Source organism: Dasypus novemcinctus, chromosome 10 (genome assembly GCF_030445035.2).
Source record: "Dasypus novemcinctus isolate mDasNov1 chromosome 10, mDasNov1.1.hap2, whole genome shotgun sequence".
Taxonomy (NCBI): domain Eukaryota; kingdom Metazoa; phylum Chordata; class Mammalia; order Cingulata; family Dasypodidae; genus Dasypus; species Dasypus novemcinctus.
The window spans coordinates 3,036,341-3,057,295 of record NC_080682.1 but is presented as its reverse complement, the minus strand read 5'-3'; the positions used below and the strand labels follow the sequence as shown (position 1 = coordinate 3,057,295).

Below are 20,955 nucleotides of genomic sequence, written 5' to 3'. Positions count from 1 at the left end.
GGCTCTGCTCCCGGCGGCAGATGCCACAGCGCACCCGTGGACCAGGCTGGGGGGAGGGACCCCCTGGCCTTCGCCTGCCACCCTGGGGGCTGTTTGTCCAAGGCAGTGTTGATGAAGCTGGTTTGCCCGGGTGCTCGGGGCCAGAGCGTCTGCAGTCACCCATGAGCAGGTGGCGGGGCAGGATGCGAGCCCGCATCTGCCAGGCTGTGCTGGGCGTCCTCCCTGGACCTTCCTGGGTGTGGCCAGGGCGACGGTCCTTTCTCCCAAGTGGGAGCTGGGTGCTGGCCCATCCACCTCGGCAAGGGGGGGCTTGTGTGTGCAGCCGGGGGAATCATGGGTGGACCCCGGGCTGGGACTCTGTTTTACGGGGAATAAGTGTTGATTGACTGGAATCATGAATGCGTGGAAATGTTTTCGGATTTCTCTGGCATGCGTTTTTGTTTTTTGTTTTTTGAAGATTTATTTTTATTTATTTCTCTCCTTTCCCCTCCCCTCCCCCAGTTGTCTGCTCTCTGTGTCCACCTGCTGTGTGGTCTTCTGTGTCCGCTTGTATTCTTGTCAGGCGGCACCGGGAATCTGTGTCTTTTTTGCTGCGTCATCTTGCTGCGTCAGCTCTCCGTGTGTGCGGCACCACTCCTGGGCAGGCTGTGCTTTTCGCAGGGGCGGCTCTCCTTGCGGGGCGCACTCCTTGCGCGTGGGACTCCCCATGCAGGGGACACCCCTGCGTGGCGCGGCACTCCTTGCGCGTGGCAGCACTGTGCGTGGGCCAGCTCCACACGGGTCGGGAGGCCCTGGGCTTGAACCGCGGACCTCCCGTGCGGTAGGCGGACGCTCTATCAGGTGAGCCACATCCGCTTCCCTCGCTTGCGTCTTGACTCGTTGTTCATATCTGCTTGGAGAGTACTTCAGATGCCAGGACCCCGGATGGAACTTCCAAGGCTCACGCCCGCACCTCCGACCCAGCAAATGAGAGCATGAGCAGGGCCCCGGGCGGCCCCCCGGGCCACTCTGAGCTCCCCCTGCGGCTCGCGGGCCAGCCCCCACGCCGTGCCGTCCCCCTGCTGGCCCCAGCGTCCCGTGCTCTGGTCTGCGGGCTGGAGGGCGTGCTGGCTTCCCCATCCCGGCACTGCCCAAGGCTGGTGGACGTCAGGAGCGGCTCCCTGCGTGGCCGCGGTGTCGGAAGGACGTCCACTCCTCTTGCCTGGAGGCCCTCTCCTCCGCGTCGGCAGCTGTGTTCCGGATAGTAGAGGTTCTATGTAAGTGAGGCCCAGGTGAAGCCTACTTGGACACCACCGGGAGCCCCCCCCCCACGTGGCCTGAAGATGTGGGTCCCCAGGGCCACCCTGCGGCCTGTCTGTGAACTGCTTCAGCAAATGACTGCAGGAAGCCGCCCGGGCAGATGGCCGCCCTCACCGCGGTCGTTAAACTGCGCCTGCTTTTTGTTTTTTCTTTTTTTAAGATTTATTTATTTATTTATTTCTCTCCCTTCCGCCCCCCCCCGCCCCCGCCGGTTGTCTGTTCTCTGTGTCTATTTGCTGCGTCTTTGTCCGCTTCTGTTGTTGTCAGCAGTACAGGAATCTGTGTCTCTTTTTGCTGCGTCATCTTGCTGTGTCAGCTCTCTGTGTGTGCAGCGCCACTCCTGGGCAGGCTGCGCTTTTTCGGTGCTGGGCGGCTCGCCTTAACGGGGCACACTCCTTACAGGGCGGCTTTCCTTACAGGGCGCACTCCTTGCGCGTGGGGCTCCCCTACGCGGGGGACACCCCTGCGTGGCACGGCACTCCTTGCGCGCATCAGCACTGCACATGGGCCAGCTCACCACACGGTCACGGCGCTTTTCCCCCAGTGCCCTGTCCGCAGCGCGCTGGCTGCTCGTCACCTCCTGGAGGTGGTGCTGAGCCAGGGGCCCCAGCAGGCCCACGTCCTCTGACCCTAAAGGGCGGCCCACCCCATAAGCATCAGAGCTTGAAGATGGTTCACCACGGTCAGTCGGAATCTTTACAAAACTCCGCACACCACTCCTTGCAACCTTAAATCTGAATTAGAAGTCTTTTAACCTTTTCCCTGTGTCTGGAGTGATTGTGGCATTTAATTTGTAATGAATGACACCCATTGAAGGCTTTTCAAGGGACTTTCCTCCCTCGCTCCTCCAACAACCCTCTGTGTGTCTTACAGGCAGGGACACCGAGGCCCAGAGGGGCAGAGGAAGCTGCCCGGGTCCCCCGCCGCGGCGCTGCGCCGTGACGCTGGCCCTTGTGCCCTCCGAGGCTGGCCTCGGTGGCCCCAAACTGCCTCTCCAAAAACTTCCTGTTGGAAGGGTTGTCAGCTGTCATTTCCTTTCTCAAAAAACTTGCTCCCGCTTCTAGCCCACTGTCGTCTGAAGAGCCAGGTGAGCGAGATGGTGAGAAACGTGTGCACCCGAGAGGAGACGGGCTGCAGGTGGGCCCGCGGCCGGCCAGCGAGCGAGGAGCGGCCTCTCGTGTGGGTTTACGGCGCTAAGTCTGGCTGCTGGGAGGCATTTTGTGCCTTTTTATGTTCTTGGCCGCTTACTGCTCTTGCGTTCAAAATATTCTCTGGGCCTGTTTTCATTTCTGAGGCTGCTCACAGCAACTACCAGGAAGTGGGTCAGGTTTAAAAAAATGGGAATTTTTGCTCATGGTTGAGGCCGGAAAAGGTCCAAATTGAGGCACGGTCAGGGCGATGCTTTCGAACCGCAGACTGCTGGCGCTCCCGGGCTCCGCGGCCACGTGGCAAAGCTCAAGGCCACGCCTGCGGGGCCCTGCCTCTCCTGGGGACTGGTTGCTCACAGCGTCTTGCCCCCGTGGCGTTCTCTCTCTCTGCATTCGTCCGTTTCTAAGGGTCTCCAGAAGTAGGATTAACCCCGCCGGCTGGGGCTGGGCCGCACCCCAGCCGAAGGAGCCTCGTCAAAAGGTCCGACAGACAGCGGGTTCACGCGACAAGCTTGGGTTCACCTTGAGAACATGCTTTCCTGGGGTCCCTCCAGCTTCCAAGCCCATATCACCAGTAGCCAGCGTGTGTCAAGTGGCCTTCGAACACGAGACCGCCCTGTCGTCCCGCAGGCTCTGTTCTGTCCACGCTCGGGGCTGCCGAGCCGTTGTCAGCCACAGAACCAGGCTGACCCGTCCTGGGCCTGGCCCAGGCAGCCCAGCAGTGCCCAGGCCAGACCCCAAGCCCAAGAAACCAGGGTCCTTCAACTAGAGAGAAGGGGGGTTGGCGCGGAGGGCACGAGGGCCTCAGAACACCAGGGTGTCCAGCAGGCAGGACACGGCAGCAGCCCCTGGGGAGGGACCTCGCGGGAAACACAGAGCGGGGAGACAGAGGGGCCCGGCAGGGAGGCGGGCAGGGGCTTGGTGGGGCGGCTGAGCCTCTCTGCTCCGACCTGAGTGGCGGCTCTAGAAGGTTCTTATACCGGAACCTGTAAACTGGAGCACCCCTGTGGTTTCTGTGCTTCGTGTTGTTTGATGATGAAGGGTTTTTCGCACGGGGCCACACTGCTGCTAGGAGGGTGGGGCGCCCCGGGAAGGGGGGGCCTGGGGGAAACTTCAGCCTCAGGTGCGGGGAGCACAGGGGTCTCCTGGCCAGGAAGGGTCCCTGGCCCTGGAGCGGTGTCTGGAATTTTCAGAAGGGCTTCCGGCCCCCGCAGACCGCCTCCCTGAGCTGTCTACACACCACCCAGCCTATTTTAAAACGCGCTTCTTTAAATCAGCGCTTATTTTTACCAACGTACACGCAGTTAGACCAGGCAGCGGCGCCTGTAACAATAGAAGGTGACTCTAAAAATAGGCGTGGCACCCGGGAAGCAAGGACCCCGTTCCGGCTGCTGGAGGCTCCGCCCACGTGGTCACCTGCCCTGGATGCGCTGAGGCCGCCCACCTGCGGTGTGCACCTTTCGGGAGGCCCTGGGGGGAGGAGGCTGCAGGTGCCGGTTCCAGGGTGTTGGAGAACCGGTCTCTCCAGGAGGGGGCTGGGGGGGACCCCCTTGACGGCACTGCTTGGGTGTCTGTCACAGCGGTGGCCGGAGACCCCTCCTCGGGACAGGCGTCCGCTGAGTCACAGGCCCTTCAGCCTTGTCCTCGAGGCCCCAGGAACGAGGGCCCCACCTTCGACTCAGGCAGTTTCCACCCCCAGTTCTGAACCTGGGGGCAGGGGCAGCGCCTGGGAGCTCCCGTGGGTCCCGAGGCCCGGCCGGGGCAGCTGCCGGGAAAGAGGAAGGGCTCCCTGGGCCCCGGGCCCAGCCCGCGCGAGGGGGGGACGCGAGGCTGGACGCCAGGCGCACACGCCGCCCTCGGACTCCCCGGCAGCCCTGGGCATTGGGGGCTTCCTCCGTTTACAGGTGAGGAAACCGAGGCCACCAGAGGGGCCGGGGGCCAGCCAGAGGGGGTGAGCTGGGGGTGGGCCCTGGGCGACCGCCAGGTGGGCGTGAGCTGGGGGTGGGCCCTGGGTGACTGCCAGATGGGGGTGAGCTGGGGGTGGACTTTAGGGTGACTTCCAGGTAGGGTGAGCTGGGGGTGGGCCCTGGGGTGACTTCCAGGTGGGGGTGAGCTGGCTGTGGGCCCTGGGCATGTGACTTCCCGAGGGCGGCCACAGGTCCCGGGGCCACCAAGTGCCACACCTGGCGGCGGTCACCCCCTCACAGGCTCCTGGAGGGGAGTGGCATTTGGAGGAGGTGGTCCCAGGAGGGGCTCCCTGCTGGTGGGGGGCCTCAGGGTCTCTCCTGGTCGTCACCCTGCACGGGAGTTGCCACCAACTGGACACGCCCTGGACAGCCGGGGCGCCCCAAAATTGCAAGTTGGGATCCCGGCAGGGGCCTAGGGTCTGGGAAGTGACTTTGATCCTGGGGCTAAGGAGGAGGTCGTCTCTAGGTGGGGCCAGGACCTGTGCCGCGGGGTCTGAATTCTGGGCCCTCCGGGACCCTCACCAGCCCCCCGGGACCCTCGGCAGTGGCCACTGGTCCCTCCGCCCGCTCAGTTTTCCAGCCAGAGCTGCTTCTTGAGCGCCTTGAGTTTCCCACCTTTTTAAATCCCGTCGGAAGGCTCACCTGCCGCTGTCGCCTTCTGCCCCTCCTCAGGGCCCTAAACCTGCAGCCTTCCTGGGGAGGAGGTGGCTAGCGCGCCCTACCTCCTCTGACTTTCTCTTACTTTTCCTTTTCAAACTCCTCCTGCTTTATTGATTTTTTCCCTTCTCCACCTTGACTTCCTGCCTTCAAGAGAAATTTCTAAGCCTCTCCTTTTTTTTTTTTTTTTTACTTTTTATGATGAGAAATGTCACATATATACCAAAGCAGAGAGGACAGTGGAAGGAGCGCCCGCGGCGTCCCCGCACGCGCACCACTGGGGGCGAACCCCAAGCAGCGCCGCATCTGGGCCTGCACAGCAGCCGAAAATAACCCTCCGCGCTTCCCCTGCTCACCCCCCCTTTGTCCCTCTGCCTTTGTGACGCCGGCGGCGGGACACGGGGACAGACAGCGGGTCACGGGAGGGGGCTGTCCCCAGCCCCTCCGCCTGCTTCCCCAGATCGGGGTGGGGGCTCCCCAAAGTGTGCATCCAGCACTGCACAGGGACCCCAGGCCCACACGGGTGCTCACCCAGGGACCCCAGGTCCAGAATCGGAGCCTGACAGCATTAGGTAGAGAAGGTTCCGGAAAGACACGCTCCTGGAGATCTTCTGGTACTTTGGGAGTGCCCATGGGGTTGTACCGAACCCCGAAAACACACCCAGGAGAGACTCGGGGCTCTGCTCCCCTAGGCAAGCCCCTCCCCGCCCCAGGGCTTGGGGACGGGCCCCTGTGGCCCCTCCCCGGCTGCTTGGCCGCCCGAGGAGCAGCCCTGCAGGCGAGCGGGTTCCCTCCACCTCTGGACACTTGTTGGCTCAGTCTGTTGTTAAGCTCCTTGTGTATACACATCCCGAGAGACATGCCCTAGCCCCTCCCGTGCTGAGAGCTCGGCGGGGCGCTGGGGGTGCAGGGGCAGCCTCGGGGGGCCTGCCTGGTCGTGGGTGCGCCTCTGCGGTGAGTGTCCTGGCCCTGGAATCTGGATGTGGGCAGGACCCGGGGAGTGGCATCTGCAGCCCTGCGGCCGACGGGGGCGGCCTCCATCCACCTGCGCTCGTCGCGCTTCCCTGGTCTAACGAGGTCGAGCCTCTGCCCGTGTCCTTGGTGGCCATTTATGTCTCTTCTTGGGAGAAGCAAACTGGAGCCATTGGCCCACGCCTTCATGGGGGTGTGTCTTTGGGCGTGGCATCCTACAAAATCTTTTTCTGGATATTAAACCCTTATCAGGCAGGCGATTGGCAGCTATTTTCTCCCGTTCTGGGGGTCGGCCCTTTCGTTTGGCCCAGCACATATTTCCAGAAAGCCTTCGCGTCTGGGGTAGGGGGCGGCGCGCTTCGGTGCCAGGAGGGGCCAGGCTCGACCCTGCCCTCCAGGACGTGGCGTCTGGCGGGAAGGAGGGCACCCCGGGCTGCGGTGACAGAGCCCCCCGGGGGGAGGGAGGGAGACGGTGGGCCCGGGTCACGGGGGTGGTGTCGGCAACGACCCTGAGGACCCTCGTGCCCTCCGGCTCTGAGGGGCCCCTGGTCCTGGGGGCGGGGCTCACGCCAGTTCCCCCAGCTCTGCCCGAGACACCTCAGCCTCATCCTGCAGAAGGGTTTTGGCCTTGCAGCGCGCAGCTCCCTGCAGGGCGAGCACACCAATGTACCCAGCCCTCGGCACACGCGGGGACCCACAGCACCCCTGTACCTCCCGGGAGACGGGGTGTGCGTCTTTAGCGCTCGGCCCCCAGAATGCTGACAGCTCCCGTGTGTCCGCCCGCAGCACACGTGCGGCCGTGCTGGACCCTCTGCGAGCCTCTTCTCAGGCCGTCACAGCAACCTACAGCCGGGCTTTCACAGGCCCACTTACAGATGGGGAAACTGAGGCATGCCCTCCCCCCGCACCACCGTAAGTGATGATAGCGAGAAAACAGCAGTGCTGTGTTTGAGTGCTACACAGGCCCAATGCCAGGCACCGCCCTCCGCCCATCTGCCCTGGATGTGGAACTTGGGGTCAGCTGGGGCTGGAGCGGGAGGAGACGGAGGCCGTGGGCGCTGCTCCTGCCCGTTGGGCAGGGCTCCGGTTGCTTTGTGGGGTCCCCCAGAGCTGCACAGGCCCCCACCACACCAGCTTCAGAGGGCTCAGCCAGCAAAGGGCGGGGCCCAGCTCCCTCCCAGAGCCTCCATGGGCTGGTGCACGGGCGGGATGGCCACTGCTGTTATCCCCTCCCTCCTGAGGGCTCAGCCTCTGTTAATGCAGCCCCAGATGGCAACTGCACCAGGGACCTGCCCCAGCTGCTCTCCAGAGGAGGATCCCTGGTAGATGCTGCTTGGCAAGGGGGCCTCTGTGTCCTCCTGCTGCCTCACACAGCTTGGGGGGGAAACGCAGATGCAGGGGTGCATGTTCACCTCGGACCCCTCTGTCTGCAGGCTTGGCCAGGAGCTCCCGGGGAAGAGCAGTTGTCACGTGTTTTCTGAGCATACACGCCCCGGGGGCGAAGCCAAGATGCTCACCAAGCCCAGGTGAGCCCCGAGCCTGTGTCGCAGGGGCTGGGGGTGCCAGGCCGCGCCGAGGCTCTGCCGCGGGCCCAGGACGCCCCTGGAATCGTAGAAACGGAATCGACTGTGCCCTTTCGTGACTGGCCCCCGCGCAGCCTGTTTCCAAGGTCCACCCACGGCGTCGCATGTTTCAGAGGCTCATTCCTTTCTGTGGCCAAATAATATCCCATTGTGAGGCTCGGCCACGGCTGGTTGTCCGCCCACCCCCGTGCCGCTCCGGGCACCTGCGGGCAGGGCTGGGTGCCCTTGGCTCGCTGGGCCTCACGCCTCCCCCCCCCCGTCAGTACCCCCCTGGTGAGAAGCGCCCACCTGCGGCCAGCAGCCGGACCCCCAGGGCTGACCCCACCCCCAGCAAGCTCTGCCCGTCCTGCTGCAGCCCCTGCCCGAGGCCCCCCGGGTGCCTCGGGCCGTTCCCCAGCTGGCTGCCAGGCCCGCGCAGCGCCAGCCTCGGGCCCTCCGCCCGACACCCCCTCGTGGCACGGGGTGGGCAGGGCGCCCGCCTGGGGCCGGAGGTGCGGGGGCAGGATGCAGGGTGGCTGGAGCCCCAGGCTCCCCCTGGGGTCAGCCTGACCCCCGCCCACCCGCGGAGAAGGCGCTGGGGAAGGCAAGGCCAGGTCCAGCTGCCGGCCTCCCACTCTGGCTATCCAGGTACTTTTGGGGTTCCCTACCACCGCCGTGGCCCAGCCAGCCCTGCAAAGGGGGCCAGTAAACAGGCGGCCTCGGGGGGCACGCCGCAGCTCCCCGCAGCCTGGCCGGGGTATCACGGGCGTGGCGCGGCGGGCTTGCGGGGCTGAGAGGGTGTTGGGGCGACGTCAGCACCCTGGGAGGGCCCACCCGGGCTTGTCGAGGACTTTCGGGGTGTCCCTTCTGGAAGCAGGCGTGCGTTGCCCCCCACGGCCGTGGTGAGAGTCCACGGCAGCACGGCACCTCCCGTTTTCAAACGGCGGGGAGGCGGTGCTGGGCCGGGATGGCTCCAGAGCAGTGGAGCCGGGGTGGGGCAGGGCCCAGGACCCCCGGCCGCCCTGCCCCCTCGTGCTCCCCACTCCATCCCACCCGGGCACGCGGCCCCAGAGACGTCTGGCTGCATCCGTGAATGAAAATCAGACCACTTGGCACGGGTAGGGCAGGGTCCAGGGGGCACGCGCTGGGGTCAGGCCCCACTCAGGGACCGGGAGTGCACCCCACCTCTGACCCAGCCTCCTTGGCTGGGCTTCCTAGAATTGAGGGGCGGGGAATGCTCGCCTCCCGAGGAAGTGGCGGAGGGGCGGGGCCAGGCCAGCTGACCGCTGCCCGGGAGGCGGTGGCACTGGGCCCGGGGTGGGTGGGGCCAGGCCGGCGGCCCCCACGGGCGTGTGCCCCAGGCTGAGTCCAGAAAGCCCAGGCGTGGCTGATGCCGTCCCGTGCCCCCGGGGAGCCACTTCCTGCCCCTTTCCTGAGGCTGCCTGGTCTGCAAGTGCTGGTCCCAGGGAGGGCTCCGCCCCCGCCGTGCCAGGGGCCCGACCCTGCCCTCTGTGCTGTGCGCCTGGCCCCGCCCTTGGCCTTCTCCAAAGTGCGAAGGGGACCTGGGGCCTGACCCTGTGCAGCCTCGAGGGGCCTGGGCATGGCTCGAGCCCCAGAGTGGACGCTGGTTCGTTCCCCGCTTGGGGCGCAGTTTGACCATCTTTAAAATGGGGTGATGGTCTCTGCTCCCCTGGCCTGGGCGCGCCGCAGGGGTCTCTCAGCCTAGCCCATGGCCTGGGAAGAGCCCCTCGGGGGCTCGTCTGCTCTCGGGGAAGGGCCGTGGGACCAGCCTGAGCCCAGCCGGCCTGGGGGGGCGTCCCCACCACAGAGCTCAGGGCCTGGGCCGGCCTCGGCTCTCCTGGGGGTCACCTGCCTTGTGATCCTAACGAGTTTCTGGGATGCAAGAGAGTGACGTTGACATGGTGGCTGCTGCCCTTTAACTGATGGCCACTGCCCTGCCGGGCCCTGCCGACCTTCGTGTCAGGTGTGTGCAAGCCGAGCAGGTGGGCTCAGAGCGCCCGGTCCCTGAGCTTACCTGCGAATTCTGGGCATTTCTCCCTGTGGTCTTTAGGGCCCTGGAGGACAGAGAGGGCCGTGGCCGGCAGAGGCCACACAGCCGTGGGAGGCAGGCTGGACCTCCATCCTGATCCTACGGCCACGGAGTACGCCGGCATCGGCCGTCCCCTCCACCTTCCACATGGCAGATGGGGGCGAAGCGCGTCCTGGGGTCTGCCGCCGTCCTTCCCGGGGCCCCAGTCGTTCCAGAAAGAGCGGGACGCCGCGGCCGCCCTTAAGAGGCTTAGCAGAGTCCAGGCAGATGCTGGCCGTGGCCCCGGCACGCAGCCCCGACGAAGCCCCAGCGACTTCTCTCTACAAAGCTCCGTCATTCTGGCCCCAGAGGTGGGCCCGGGAGGGGGAGGCAGGGGAGAGCGTGGGGAGACCGTGCCCGCTCGGAAGGCCGCTTCCTGCCAGGGCCGTAGGATGGGCTCCCGCCCGTGCACCAGGCCTTGCTGTTAGCCAGCCGGCCCTGGTGTGGATTCACCCTCAGGACAGAGCATGGGCTGGGGGCGGCTTTCCTGCTTCAGGTGGAAAACCAGGGAAGTAACCCACGCATCCATCGGCAGACGAACAGATAAGCAAAACGCGGTACGTACGCACGGTGGAATATTATTCAGCCGTGAAAAAGGAGTCCGGTTCTGATACCCACCACGGCACAGGTGGGCCTTGAAGCTGTTGTGCTGCGTAAATGAGCCAGACACGGAAGGACAGATAACGTAAGATTCCCCTTGTAGGAAGAGTCCAGGAGCAGCAAATTCACAGAGACAGAGAAGACCAGAGCTTACCAGGCACTGGGCGAGGAGGAGCTGTTGCTGAGCGAGTACAGGGTGTTTGGGAATTTGGGAAATTTTGAAATAAAATAAAAGGTTATGCTGCAGTCCCTGTCCCAGGGGCTGCGGGTTCGGCTGTGAACATCGGGCCCAGTGCCCGATTCCCTAGGGCTCGTGTCCTAGTGGAGAAAAGAGAGGTAACAAAGAAACAAATAAGAGACAGAGTTGAAGTGGATTTGGCTCACCTGATAGAGTGTCCGTCTACCACATGGGAGGTCCGCGGTTCAAGCCCCGGGCCTCCTTGACCCGTGTGGAGCTGGCCCATGCGCAGTGCTGATGCGCGCAAGGAGTGCCGGGCCACGCAGGGCTGTCCCCGCGTAGGGGAGCCCCACGCTCAGGGAGTGCACCCCGTAAGGAGAGCCGCCCAGCGTGAAAGAAAGTGCAGCCTGCCCAGGAATGGCGCCGCCCACATGGAGAGCTGACACAACAAGATGATGCAACAGTAAGAGACACATATTCCCAGTGCTGCTGACAAGAATACAAGTGGACACAGAAGAACACACAGCAAACAGACACAGAGAGCAGACATGGCGGGGGGCGGGGGTGGTCGCGGGGAAGGGGAGAGAAATAAATTTAAAAAAATAAATCTTTGATTAAAAAAATAAAGACTAAATAAATAAATAAATAAATAAATAAATAAATAAATAAACCCTTGGAAAAAAGAAACAAAGGAATAAAACAGAGAGCCCCCTTCTGGAAGGCTGAGGGCTGTGTGGAGAGCTCGAGCCCTGTGAGGTGGGGGCGCCCGCCCCTCGGAGGTGCTGCGTCGCAGCTGAGTGTGGCGCCGGGCACCTTCCACGCAGGGAGGAGATGGCGGGCACGCACCCCGCGGCGGGAGCGAGCTGGGCGTTTCGAGGCTCACGAGGGCCAGGGTGGCTGGCGCCGAGTGGTGGGGGTCTGAGGGCAGAGCAGTGGACGCGCCGCGGAGGGCTTTGAGGACCTGGATGAGGACACCGAGATGGGATTCCTTCTAAGTGCAATGAGACGCCGTCGGGGTGATGGGATCAAAACACCCCTGTCACCTCAGCGCCAAAGAGATGGTGCAAGAAAGTGCCTGGCACACGAGAGGCACCCGGGGTCCGTGGCCAGGGGAGGGGCGTCCTGAAGCCCGAGGCGGGGGCCTCGGGGCAGCTGTCGACCGTGCCTGGGTGAGACCGGCAGCCGCCTGTCAGGGCTGGGCAGGGCAGTTAGTAGGGCCGCAGCGAGGAGATGTCCACACCTGTGTGCTGACAGCCCCCACTCTGATTGGGAGGGGTCTGCGCTGCGCTGGCGTTAGCTTGAATCGTCCCCTCTGTGTGTCTGTCTGTTGAGTGAATGGGGAGGAAGCGGGAAGAGAAGGGGGAACTCAGGCTGGTTGGCTGGAAAGAGGCACGTGTGTGTAGATGGGTAGATGAGTGATAGGTGGGAGGTTGGATGGATGGACAGGTAGGCGGGTAGGAAGGTGGGTGGATGGACGGATGGATGGGTGAGTGGATAGATGGGTAGGTGAGTGGATGGGAGATTGGGAGGAAAACAGCTGGATGAATAGATGGATGGATGGGAGGGTAGTGGTAGATGGATGATGGATGGATGATGGGTGGATGGGTGGGTGGGTGGATGGATGGATGGATGGCTGGATGGATGGGAGGTTGGAAAGATGTGTAGATGGGAAGATGGATGGCCAAATGGATGGGAATATGATTGGATGGATGGACAGATGATGGATGGGTGGAAGGGAGGTTGGGAGGAGAGATGATGATGGATGGTCAGATGGGTGATAGAGGATCGATGGATGGACGGTGGATGGGTGGATGGGGAAATGAGGACGTAGGGAAGGAGGCAGTGAGGAGGGTGAGGAGGTGAGTGGAGGTGGAGCACACAGACTGATGAGTGGTGCCGGTTGGTGGCAGTGCTGGGAGAACAGGTGTGATGGGGACTGAGAAGAAAGCCAGCTGGTGTCCTCCAGGCCCTCCCCTCCTAGGCCGGGTGGAGCCAGGGCCCACGGCCAGGGGGAGCTGGGGCTGAGCTGTGCGAGCCTCGAGCCCTGGGAACAGGCCCCTCCACCTGCCGCACGTCTGCAGGACTCCACCCCTGAAAGAAGGGAGGCTCCAGTGAGGAAGGCGTCCTTCCCCTGCCCACTCCGTGTCCCCACGGCACCTGTCTTCACCCGCCTCACTCTGGCTGGGGTAGCCCTGAGGGCAGGATCATGTGGGGGTCACTTTGGCTGTCCAGTGCAGCCTGGGTGCCTGGAAAACCCTAGCTGGGTGACGGCAGAAGCCCAGTGTCTCCTTGGGTGCTGGCTCCCTCGCCAGAGAGACACCTGGGCAGGTGAGTTCACTGGCACTCAGCACGGACCCCCACCCTTTCTCTCCCAGCAGCTGGTTTGCTGGGTGCCAGCCCGAGACGCCCGGGCATCAGGCTGTAGAGCTGGTCCGGGTTGGCTCAAGTAGAATGCGCCAAGTCATGCGCCGTGGGCGTTAGCTGAGGGGGTCTGGGCAAAAGGCCCTGCGCTCCCTGAACCCAGTTTCCTCGCCCTTAAAATGGCAAAGGTGACAGCTTAGCAGCAGCCATCATGGGCAGGAGGGCTGCGCCAGGGGGCCCCTCACACCAACACCCCCTGGGCACTCCTGCCGGCCCCAGCCACCCACCCTGAGCCACGGCAGGAAAGGCCCCCACCCAGGAAGGCCAGCGCCGCGGGAAGAGCAGGGCCTTGGTTCTGGCCTGGGCGCTGGCCCCAAGGAGGCTGCAGCGCCGGGCCTGGAGGGAGGGCGCCCTCCCCGGGAGCCAGCCCGGCCTGGCCCCACCCCAGCACGCCTCGGCGCTCGGGGCCACGCTGCTCGGCTGCACCCTGGGCTGGGCCCGGGCACTGCCTCCCATGGAGAGCAGGGCGGGGGCTGCGGGCAGGGCGGCACCCCAGCTTGGCCCGGCCCCATTTGGGCAGGCACGAGAGGCCACACCAAGCAGCAAAGCTCAGGCCTGTCGCCGGCCGGGGGCTGCTTCCGGGCTGTTCCGCGGACAGAGGAGGTGGTGCCCGGCCGGAGCGTGGGTTCCGGTGCACCTGGCCTTGAGCGCACCTGAGCTTGGTCCCCTGGCCCCGGCCCTGGTGGCGGCACCAGCTGCTCGGCGTGAGCAGTGGGGCCCCCGAGGGGCTCGGGGGGTTGGAGGCATGCTGGGGAGTGCCCCCCTAGGCTGGCCGCCCCGCTGACCCTCGACCTCCATGTCCTGCCTGAGCTTGGGCCGCCCCCGGCAGGTGGCCCCCCTGGACGAGGCCCGGGGGCGCCGCCCCAGGCCTGGGCGTGACCGGCACGCCCTTCTGTCCTTCCAGAAAGCCCCCCGCGGCCCCGCCATGAAGGAGGACGCCTTCCTCCGCCGCCGCTTCTCGCTGTGTCCGCCCTCCTCCACCCCGCAGAAGACGGACCCCCGAAAGCTCACACGGAATCTCCTCCTCGGCGGAGAGAATGAGCTGTACCCGCTCAGCCCAGGTCAGTGCGGGGGGCCGCCGAGCCCCGCATCCCGGCCAGCCCTGGGCCCGGCGGCCCTTCCAAGCCGGGTGGACAGCAGCCCGGCAGTGCCCACCCACGCGGGGGGCCGTGCATGTTGAGGGAGCAAAGGGTTTTGCAAAGGGCCAGGTCCCAGGTGGCCCCCGGGGTCCAGGTGAAGCCCCCTGGCCGTGAGATCGAGGAGGGGGCTCCCACCGTCCAGCCTCTGGGGGCAGCTCAAGGCCTGACCGGCCAGAGTCCCAGCACAGCTGCTTCCGGGCTGGGTGACACGGGCCAGCCACTTGCGTCGGGGCCTCAGTTTCCCCATCTGTAAAACGGGGACAGGTGGGTCCCCACTCCCAGCCCCAGAGGCGCACCCCAGGAGGGAAGAGCCCAGGCCAGGCCCTCGGGCAGCGGCGGACAGTGCCAAGCTCGCTGGGCACCCGTGGCCGCCCGCAGAGCCAGGCTGTCCTCTCGGCCAGCGTTTGTGACTTCCTTCTGGGTGGGGAGGGGCCAGCGCCTGTCCTGGGAGACCGGCCTGGGCCCTGCTGGGCCTGCCACCCTCTCCCAGTCGAGGTGAGGAAAGAGGAGCCGAGCCCCCCGCCACGGGGTCCAGGGGGGAGGAACTCAGGCCCCACGCCCAGGCTGGGACGTGAAGGGCCCTTGGGACCATCCCAAGCAAACACTCATCAATCAGACGGGGAAACCGAGGCCCAGGGTGGGAGCAGCCTTGTCCAAAGGCCGGCCAGGGGTGCCGGAAGACCCGTCACCATCACCCTCAGTGGCTCGCCTCCGCCACCGTGCCCGTGCTGCGCTCTCGGGGGTGTGGACAGGGAGGGGGCAGCTGCCACTTGGCGGTCAGTTTCATAGGAACGTGTGTCCCCAGGTGACCAGCCCAGGCTGCAGGACATCCGGCCAGAGGGGGGAAGGCATCTTCCCAGGGGACGGGGTCCCCCACCGGGGAAGGGGCAAGCGCTCAGCCTCGGCCTGCTCCTGTATGGGGGAGGGGGCTTTGCAGATGGAGAAGCAGAGGCTGGGGGTCCCCGCCCCGGCTGGCGGCAGGGGTGCCGTGCTGCCTCGGGGGGCCGCCGGCCAGGCCTGTCCTGCCCCACGTGCGCCTTGGACCACCGTCCACGTGAGCCCCGAGGTCAGGGCCGCGTCCTCAGGTCCACGTGGCAGCATTTCCCGAGGGAAGGGCTCGGGCCCACCGCAGCCCACCCTGTCCCACGGCTCCTGGGAAGCGGGTCCACAGAACCCTGGGGCCTGCCGGTGGGTTCTGTGGACACCTGTCCCCACCGCCCCTGGCCCTGGCCGCCCAGCTGGCCGCAGGGCACTGCCGGCCGGTGGCTTTGGCAGGACGGATGCCACCCCAGCCGGAACCACTCCTAAGCGCCAGGGCCCCGGGCAGTAAACCGCCGATGTGCAGAGCCACAGGAAGTGGCAGGAGCGGCCCCCGGGGCTCAGGCCTGCCCTGCCACCCGCCCCTGCCCGCACACCCCGGCCAGCTCCGAGGAGCCCAAACTCCGGAACTTTGGCGACCGGCTTTGACACGGAGCCAGGGCCACTGCGTGTGAACCCCACACTCTCCCCTCCTCCACCCAATTAGAAAGAGAAAATAGGGACCCCCGGCTGGGGAGCGGGGCGGCGTGGGCGCGCCTCGAGGGGGACTCGGCCCTTGGCCGCGCTGCTCCAGCCGGTGTGGGAACGAAGCCTCCGTCTCGGGCCGAGAACCGTCCCCTCCCGGGCGCCCCGGCCTCCGGGCAGGGCCCCGCCCGCTTCCTCCTGCGTGATTAGATCTCTCCTGCTGCCGCGGCCGTGGGCGGCTTCCTGCCCCTCCCGCCGCACGCGCCTCACCCGCCGCCCCGCCGCAGGGAAGGACATGGAGCCCCACGGCCCGGCGCTGCCGCGCGACGAAGGAGGACCCCCGACGCCGGGCTCGGCCACCAAGGTGCCACCGGTAAGTGGCCGGCGGGGGGAGGAGGGCAGGGGCCTGGCTGGGGCAGCGGCTCCGGGAGGGGGCCAGCACGCCCCCGCCCCAGCCGGGGAGACGGCGCCGAGTCTCGGACTGCACCCCCCGGGGGGGGCAGCCGATGGGGAGGAAGAAAACAGAGCTGTCCACCTGGAGGCGCCCCACGGGCCCATGGCGGCCGCCGAAAAGGACGTGGGCTCTTCCCACGGAGGATCCCACCCACCCCGGCTGTCCCCAAAAGGCCCCTCCTGACAGGACCCCAGGCTCCGGCAGGGGGTGCGCAGGGCGTCAGGCCGGGTCCTAGCACCCCTCCTCCAGCAGCTCTCACGCCAGGGGAGCCACGGCCCCCGGTACTGGCCGGGCCTGGGGGTCCCCGATGCGGAGGGCGCTGCCAGGGGCGGTGGAGGGAGAGGCCAGTTCTCGCTGTCTCGGCCACCTGCCCCGGGGTCCTGGGGCCGCAGCCCATCTGTCTGTCCAGGGGGTCAGCGGTGGCCCCAAGGCTCTGTCCCTTTGTTGGCCTCAGGGAGAAGAAAATGCCAGAGCTTTAGTCTCCCACCCTTGGCCTCCAGGGCTGCAGGGAATGGCCTGCCATTGTGTTTTGTTTTTTGCTTTTTTTATCACATCTTTTTTTTTTTGCGGTCCCAGGGCGGGGAATTGAACCCAGGACCTCGTATGTGGGAAACCGGCACTCAACCACCGAGATACATCGGTTCCCCTGAGTTGGTTTTTCATTTGTTTTTTGTTTTTCTTATTTTTTAGGAGGCACCGGGGACCAAACCCTGGACCTCCCATGTGGGAAGCAGGCGCTCAACCACTTGAGCCACGTCCTCTCCCCTTAATAATATTTTTTAGAGATACAAGCTTGCTGCATAAAAATATCGAACACGCAGTCCTGTCCCTCCAGGGCCCCATACAGCATTCTGACCTTGTCCGATACACCCGCGCTTGGTTCAGACACTAGGTTCATTCAGGAATGACTTTCGAGCACCCGCCACGTGCAAGACCTGCTGTGGGCGCCGGGACACGGACGCGATGTCCCTGCTTGCGGGGGCGTGCGTTCCTGTGGGAAGACAGCTCCCAAACGAGACACGCAGACGCCGTCGGTGGTCATCGGGTCGGGGGGCATAGGGAAGCGCTCTTCACCCCCGGCTCCCCAGCGCGGTCTGGGGCTGCTTTGGGCGAGGACGCAGACTCCGGGTTCTCAGTGGCGCCTTCCACAGGCCACGTGTTCCGGACAGACCCCGGAGTTCACGGCTCGGAGCAGCGGTTCTGGTTTTCCAGGGACGCCCCGTGCTTGCGCGTGCGGCAGCGTGAGGGGCAGGAGGCCCTGGGGTCTGCTCTGCCGGGCCCCTCCCAGGTCCCCGCCCCCCGCCCTCTGTCCCCCTTACCTGAAGAAGAGCGGCGCCTTCGCCCGTGGCTGGGGAGCCGGCGGCAGGGCGCGGCAGCGGCTGCGCACCCATCGGCTTGTGGGTTCTCCCTGTGAGCTCCGCCCCCCAGCCCAGCTGCAGCCGGCGCCCCGGCGGGAGTGCGAGACAGCCACAGGCGCGTCCACGTGGCTGTCACGGCAGAAGAGCGCCGGGCGGGCCGAGGGCAGGCGTGTGTCCCCCGAATCTACAGTGGGGTAGACAGGGTGGGGGGGCTTCCTCCCGGGAGGTGGGTCAGGGCTACCAGGAACAGTGTTCCAGGCTGGGGAACAGTGTGTGCAAAGTCAGAAGCCTGGGGGGCCAAGCTCACCTGCCTCTGCTCAGAGACCCTTCCAGAGCCCTCCCTGCCCCCCACACCCCAGGAAATGCCGGTGAACCTGGACAGAGGGTCCCGGGCAGGGAGGGGGCAGGGAGGGGGAGGAGGGCCTCCCTCCGCCTCTCGGCCCCCTCCCGTGGCCTCGGCCAGCCCGCCCGCCCCCTGCAGCCCCGGCCACCGGCCGCTTCCCCCCATCCGAGTCTCTCTCCTGCAGGTGGAGTCCAGGCTGTGCAACGGCTCCGACAGGGACTGTGTGTCGCCCACGGCCAAGGCCACCAAAAAGGAGACGCTCAAGGTGGGAGGGGCTGTGCAGGGGACACGGTTGTGTCGTTGCCACGGGAACGGGCACCCGGGCCAGCGAGGCGCCCCCCCCACCGCCAGCCCACCCCAGGGAGGGGTGTAGAGTGTCCCCCAGCCCCGTCTCCCTGCCCTCTCCGTGGAGGCCCCCGCGGGTGGTGGAGCTGGGGGAGCCACGCGGGACTTCCAGCCTTGACCCTCCCGCGGGCCGCCCGTCCAGGCGCAGAAGGAGAACTACCGCCAGGAGAAGAAGCGCGCCACGAGGCAGCTGCTCAGCGCGCTGACCGACCCCGGCGTGGTCATCATGGCCGACAGCCTGAAGGTGGGCGGGGCGGCCGGGAGGCCTGCCCAGGTGACGGGGCGGCGATTCGGTATTTGTCACTGCGTGCGGCCCCTCCCACCGTAACCCAGCCCCTGGCCTGCCAAGGGGGCCCGGGTGCCTGGAGAGCCCCAGCATCAGGGGCCTGTGCTCAGACCTCACCGAGGCACTGGGCAGCCGCTCAGTCCCCGAGCCTCAGTTTCCCCTCTACGTAGTGGGGGTGAGACAGCTGGCCTCCAGGGCTGCCCTGAAGAGCAGAGAGGTCGAGTTCAAGAAGGCTGTCACCTGCAGAGCCCTGGCACGTGGGCTCCTTTCAAAGCGAAGATAACGACCACACCTAGAAACAAAGTAACAGTCCACTTCCTTCAGGTCATCAGCTCTCCAGTCAGTGTTCTAATTCCCCCCCCCCCCCCCCCCCCCGTTTTTTATACCTTTTTTTACACAGAACTAGTCTTTTCATGCTTTTCTGATACCAGTAGCAGAAAAGGAAGTTAACATCATGTAGAATTTGGCTTTCCAAAGGTAGCCACTGTCAACAGGGCATTTCCTTTGATCTTTTGAAATGAGCACATAGCGATAGGACAGTACAATCGGATCATCGTGTACGTAGTTGTGTATTCTGCTTTACGAGCACTTCTCATTCCTCGTATTTTTCCAGGTCATTAAAAAGCATTTAGGAAAAAACAAAACACTCAGGTGGCGTCGTGCCCACAGCCCGAGCGAGCCCTAAGCCCCGGGCTGAGCCGCCGGCGGTGCTGCTGACTGGCCCCGCTCCAGCCTGGGCGTGCGGCGGGCATGAGCTGCCGCCCTGGGGGGGGACAGCGCGTCCTCGGGCGGGCGTGGGGGAGCGAACCCCGTGCCCACGCCCGCTGCCCACCCAGCCGCCCCCGGCTTGACGGCGGCCCCGCGCCCTGCAGATCCGCGGGACCCTGAAGAGCTGGACGAAGCTGTGGTGCGTGCTGAAACCGGGCGTGCTGCTCATCTACAAGTCGCCCAAGGTGGGCCAGTGGGTGGGCACCGTCCTGCTGCACTGCTGCGAGCTCCTCGAGCGCCCCTCCAAGAAGGACGGCTTCTGCTTCAAGCTCTTCCACCCCCTGGACCAGTCCGTCTGGGCCGTGAAGGTGCCGCCGCAGGGCCCCGGGGATGGAGGGGGTCGGGGCGGCTACGGGAGAGAGGCCCCTGCGGACCCACGTAGGACAAGAAGCCCTCGACCAGGAGTCACGTGGCTCATCCCAGGCTGCGGGGGCCAGGAGCTCAAAAGCGGGCCTTCAGGGCGGCGGGATGGCGTTCAAGATCACGGCACGGGCCCCTGCCCCAGCCACGTGAAAAGGCGAATACGTATGTCGTATATAGTATAAGTATGGCCCAGATAGTGCATGGGATGTACTTATAGTAAAAAATTTTCCATTGTTCCTCTAAAATCTAAGTTTAAGTGGCTATCCTGCATTTATACCTGCCATGTGGCCCCCTTAAATTGGGGAGCTCAGAGCTGAGGGGCAGAGCCTCCTGGCCACAAAGGCCCCACAGCCTCCCCCCCGCCGCCCCCTGAGCCCCGTCTGCGTTGCGGGGTGCCTGGCCCTCCTGGGTGTCCTGAGGCTCCGGAGGGGTCCGCGCGTGTCTGAGTGTGGGTCTCCGTGGCCCTGGGTCACCCGTGGGTCGGTCTCTCCCTGGGGGAGACACCCACGCCTCTGCCTCTCCAGGGCCCCAAAGGTGAGAGTGTGGGCTCCATCACGCAGCCCCTCCCCAGCAGCTACCTGATCTTCAGGGCCGCCTCCGAGTCGGACGGTGAGTCCCCACCTGCCCTGCTGCCTCCCCCCGGCCCCACCTGAGACGGCCCCATTGCTGGTTTACACCCAGGCGCAGGCGGTCCCGGCCCGCGGGGCGGGGGGGGAGAACGCCTGAGGTCACGGGGCCGGCCTGGGGCCAGGGGGCCTGCCACCCACGGGTACCCCATGGGTGAAATGGGAATGACACCTGTCACCCCAAGGTGATGAGAGTTCAGCGACCTTACATAAAGCAAACAGCGAATCATTACTGAGCGCCAGCCACGTACCAGGCACCATTGCATCATTAGCTCTCCGGTTATCCGCATTTGGCAGATGGGTAAACCGAGGCACGGGCAAACTGCCAGCAAATTTCCCTGACCCCGAGGCTTCGCCCACTGCTGGAGCGTAAAGCAGCTCCCGCAGCTGCGACTGCGATTACTATTATAACGAGATGGTTCCTGTCCTCCCTGTGGAACCAGCCACCCTCCAGCAGGGGTGCTGCCCTCGCCCCCAGTGCCCCCCAGTGGCTGCTCTGAGTAAGTGCAGCTGCTGGGCTCTGAAGCCCTCGGGGCAGGCACCTCTGGGGGAAGCGAGGTGGGGGCTTCCGTCCTGCTGGTGGCCCACAGCGGGCAGGGCACCCTTGGCTGGGCCGCGCGGGGAAAGAGGCAGCCTGGCCTTGACCGCTGGGGCGTCCTGCGGGCGTCCTCTCCTCTGTGCCGCGCCGCCCCCTGGTGGCCGAGCGCCACGTCCACGCTCCCTTGGGCTGCTGCCAAGTCCCTTTACTTCTGGGTCATTTCACTTCCGTGCCAGGCCCGGCGCGGGCCCTGGATGGGCAGCCCGGGCTCTCGGAGCTCGCAGCCTGGCGGGGGGACGGGCAGGGAACGGTCAGACCAGGCGGACGGGCTGAAGCACG

The 20,955-nt window shown here is 65.5% G+C and overlaps 1 protein-coding gene across 2 annotated transcripts in view; it reads left to right on the top strand.

The window, feature by feature from the left end:
• Positions 1 to 20,955, top strand: part of OSBPL5 (oxysterol binding protein like 5) — a 70,144-nt gene that overhangs the window by 8,924 nt on the left and 40,265 nt on the right. For both annotated transcript variants that reach the window (XM_058304991.2, XM_058304990.2), the window contains exons 2-7: positions 13,798 to 13,954; positions 15,823 to 15,908; positions 17,875 to 17,955; positions 18,178 to 18,279; positions 19,194 to 19,397; positions 19,977 to 20,061. In XM_058304991.2, coding sequence (XP_058160974.1) covers positions 13,819 to 13,954; positions 15,823 to 15,908; positions 17,875 to 17,955; positions 18,178 to 18,279; positions 19,194 to 19,397; positions 19,977 to 20,061 — 694 coding nt within the window. In that variant the 5' untranslated portion in view covers positions 13,798 to 13,818. The remainder of the gene's footprint in view (positions 1 to 13,797; positions 13,955 to 15,822; positions 15,909 to 17,874; positions 17,956 to 18,177; positions 18,280 to 19,193; positions 19,398 to 19,976; positions 20,062 to 20,955) is intronic.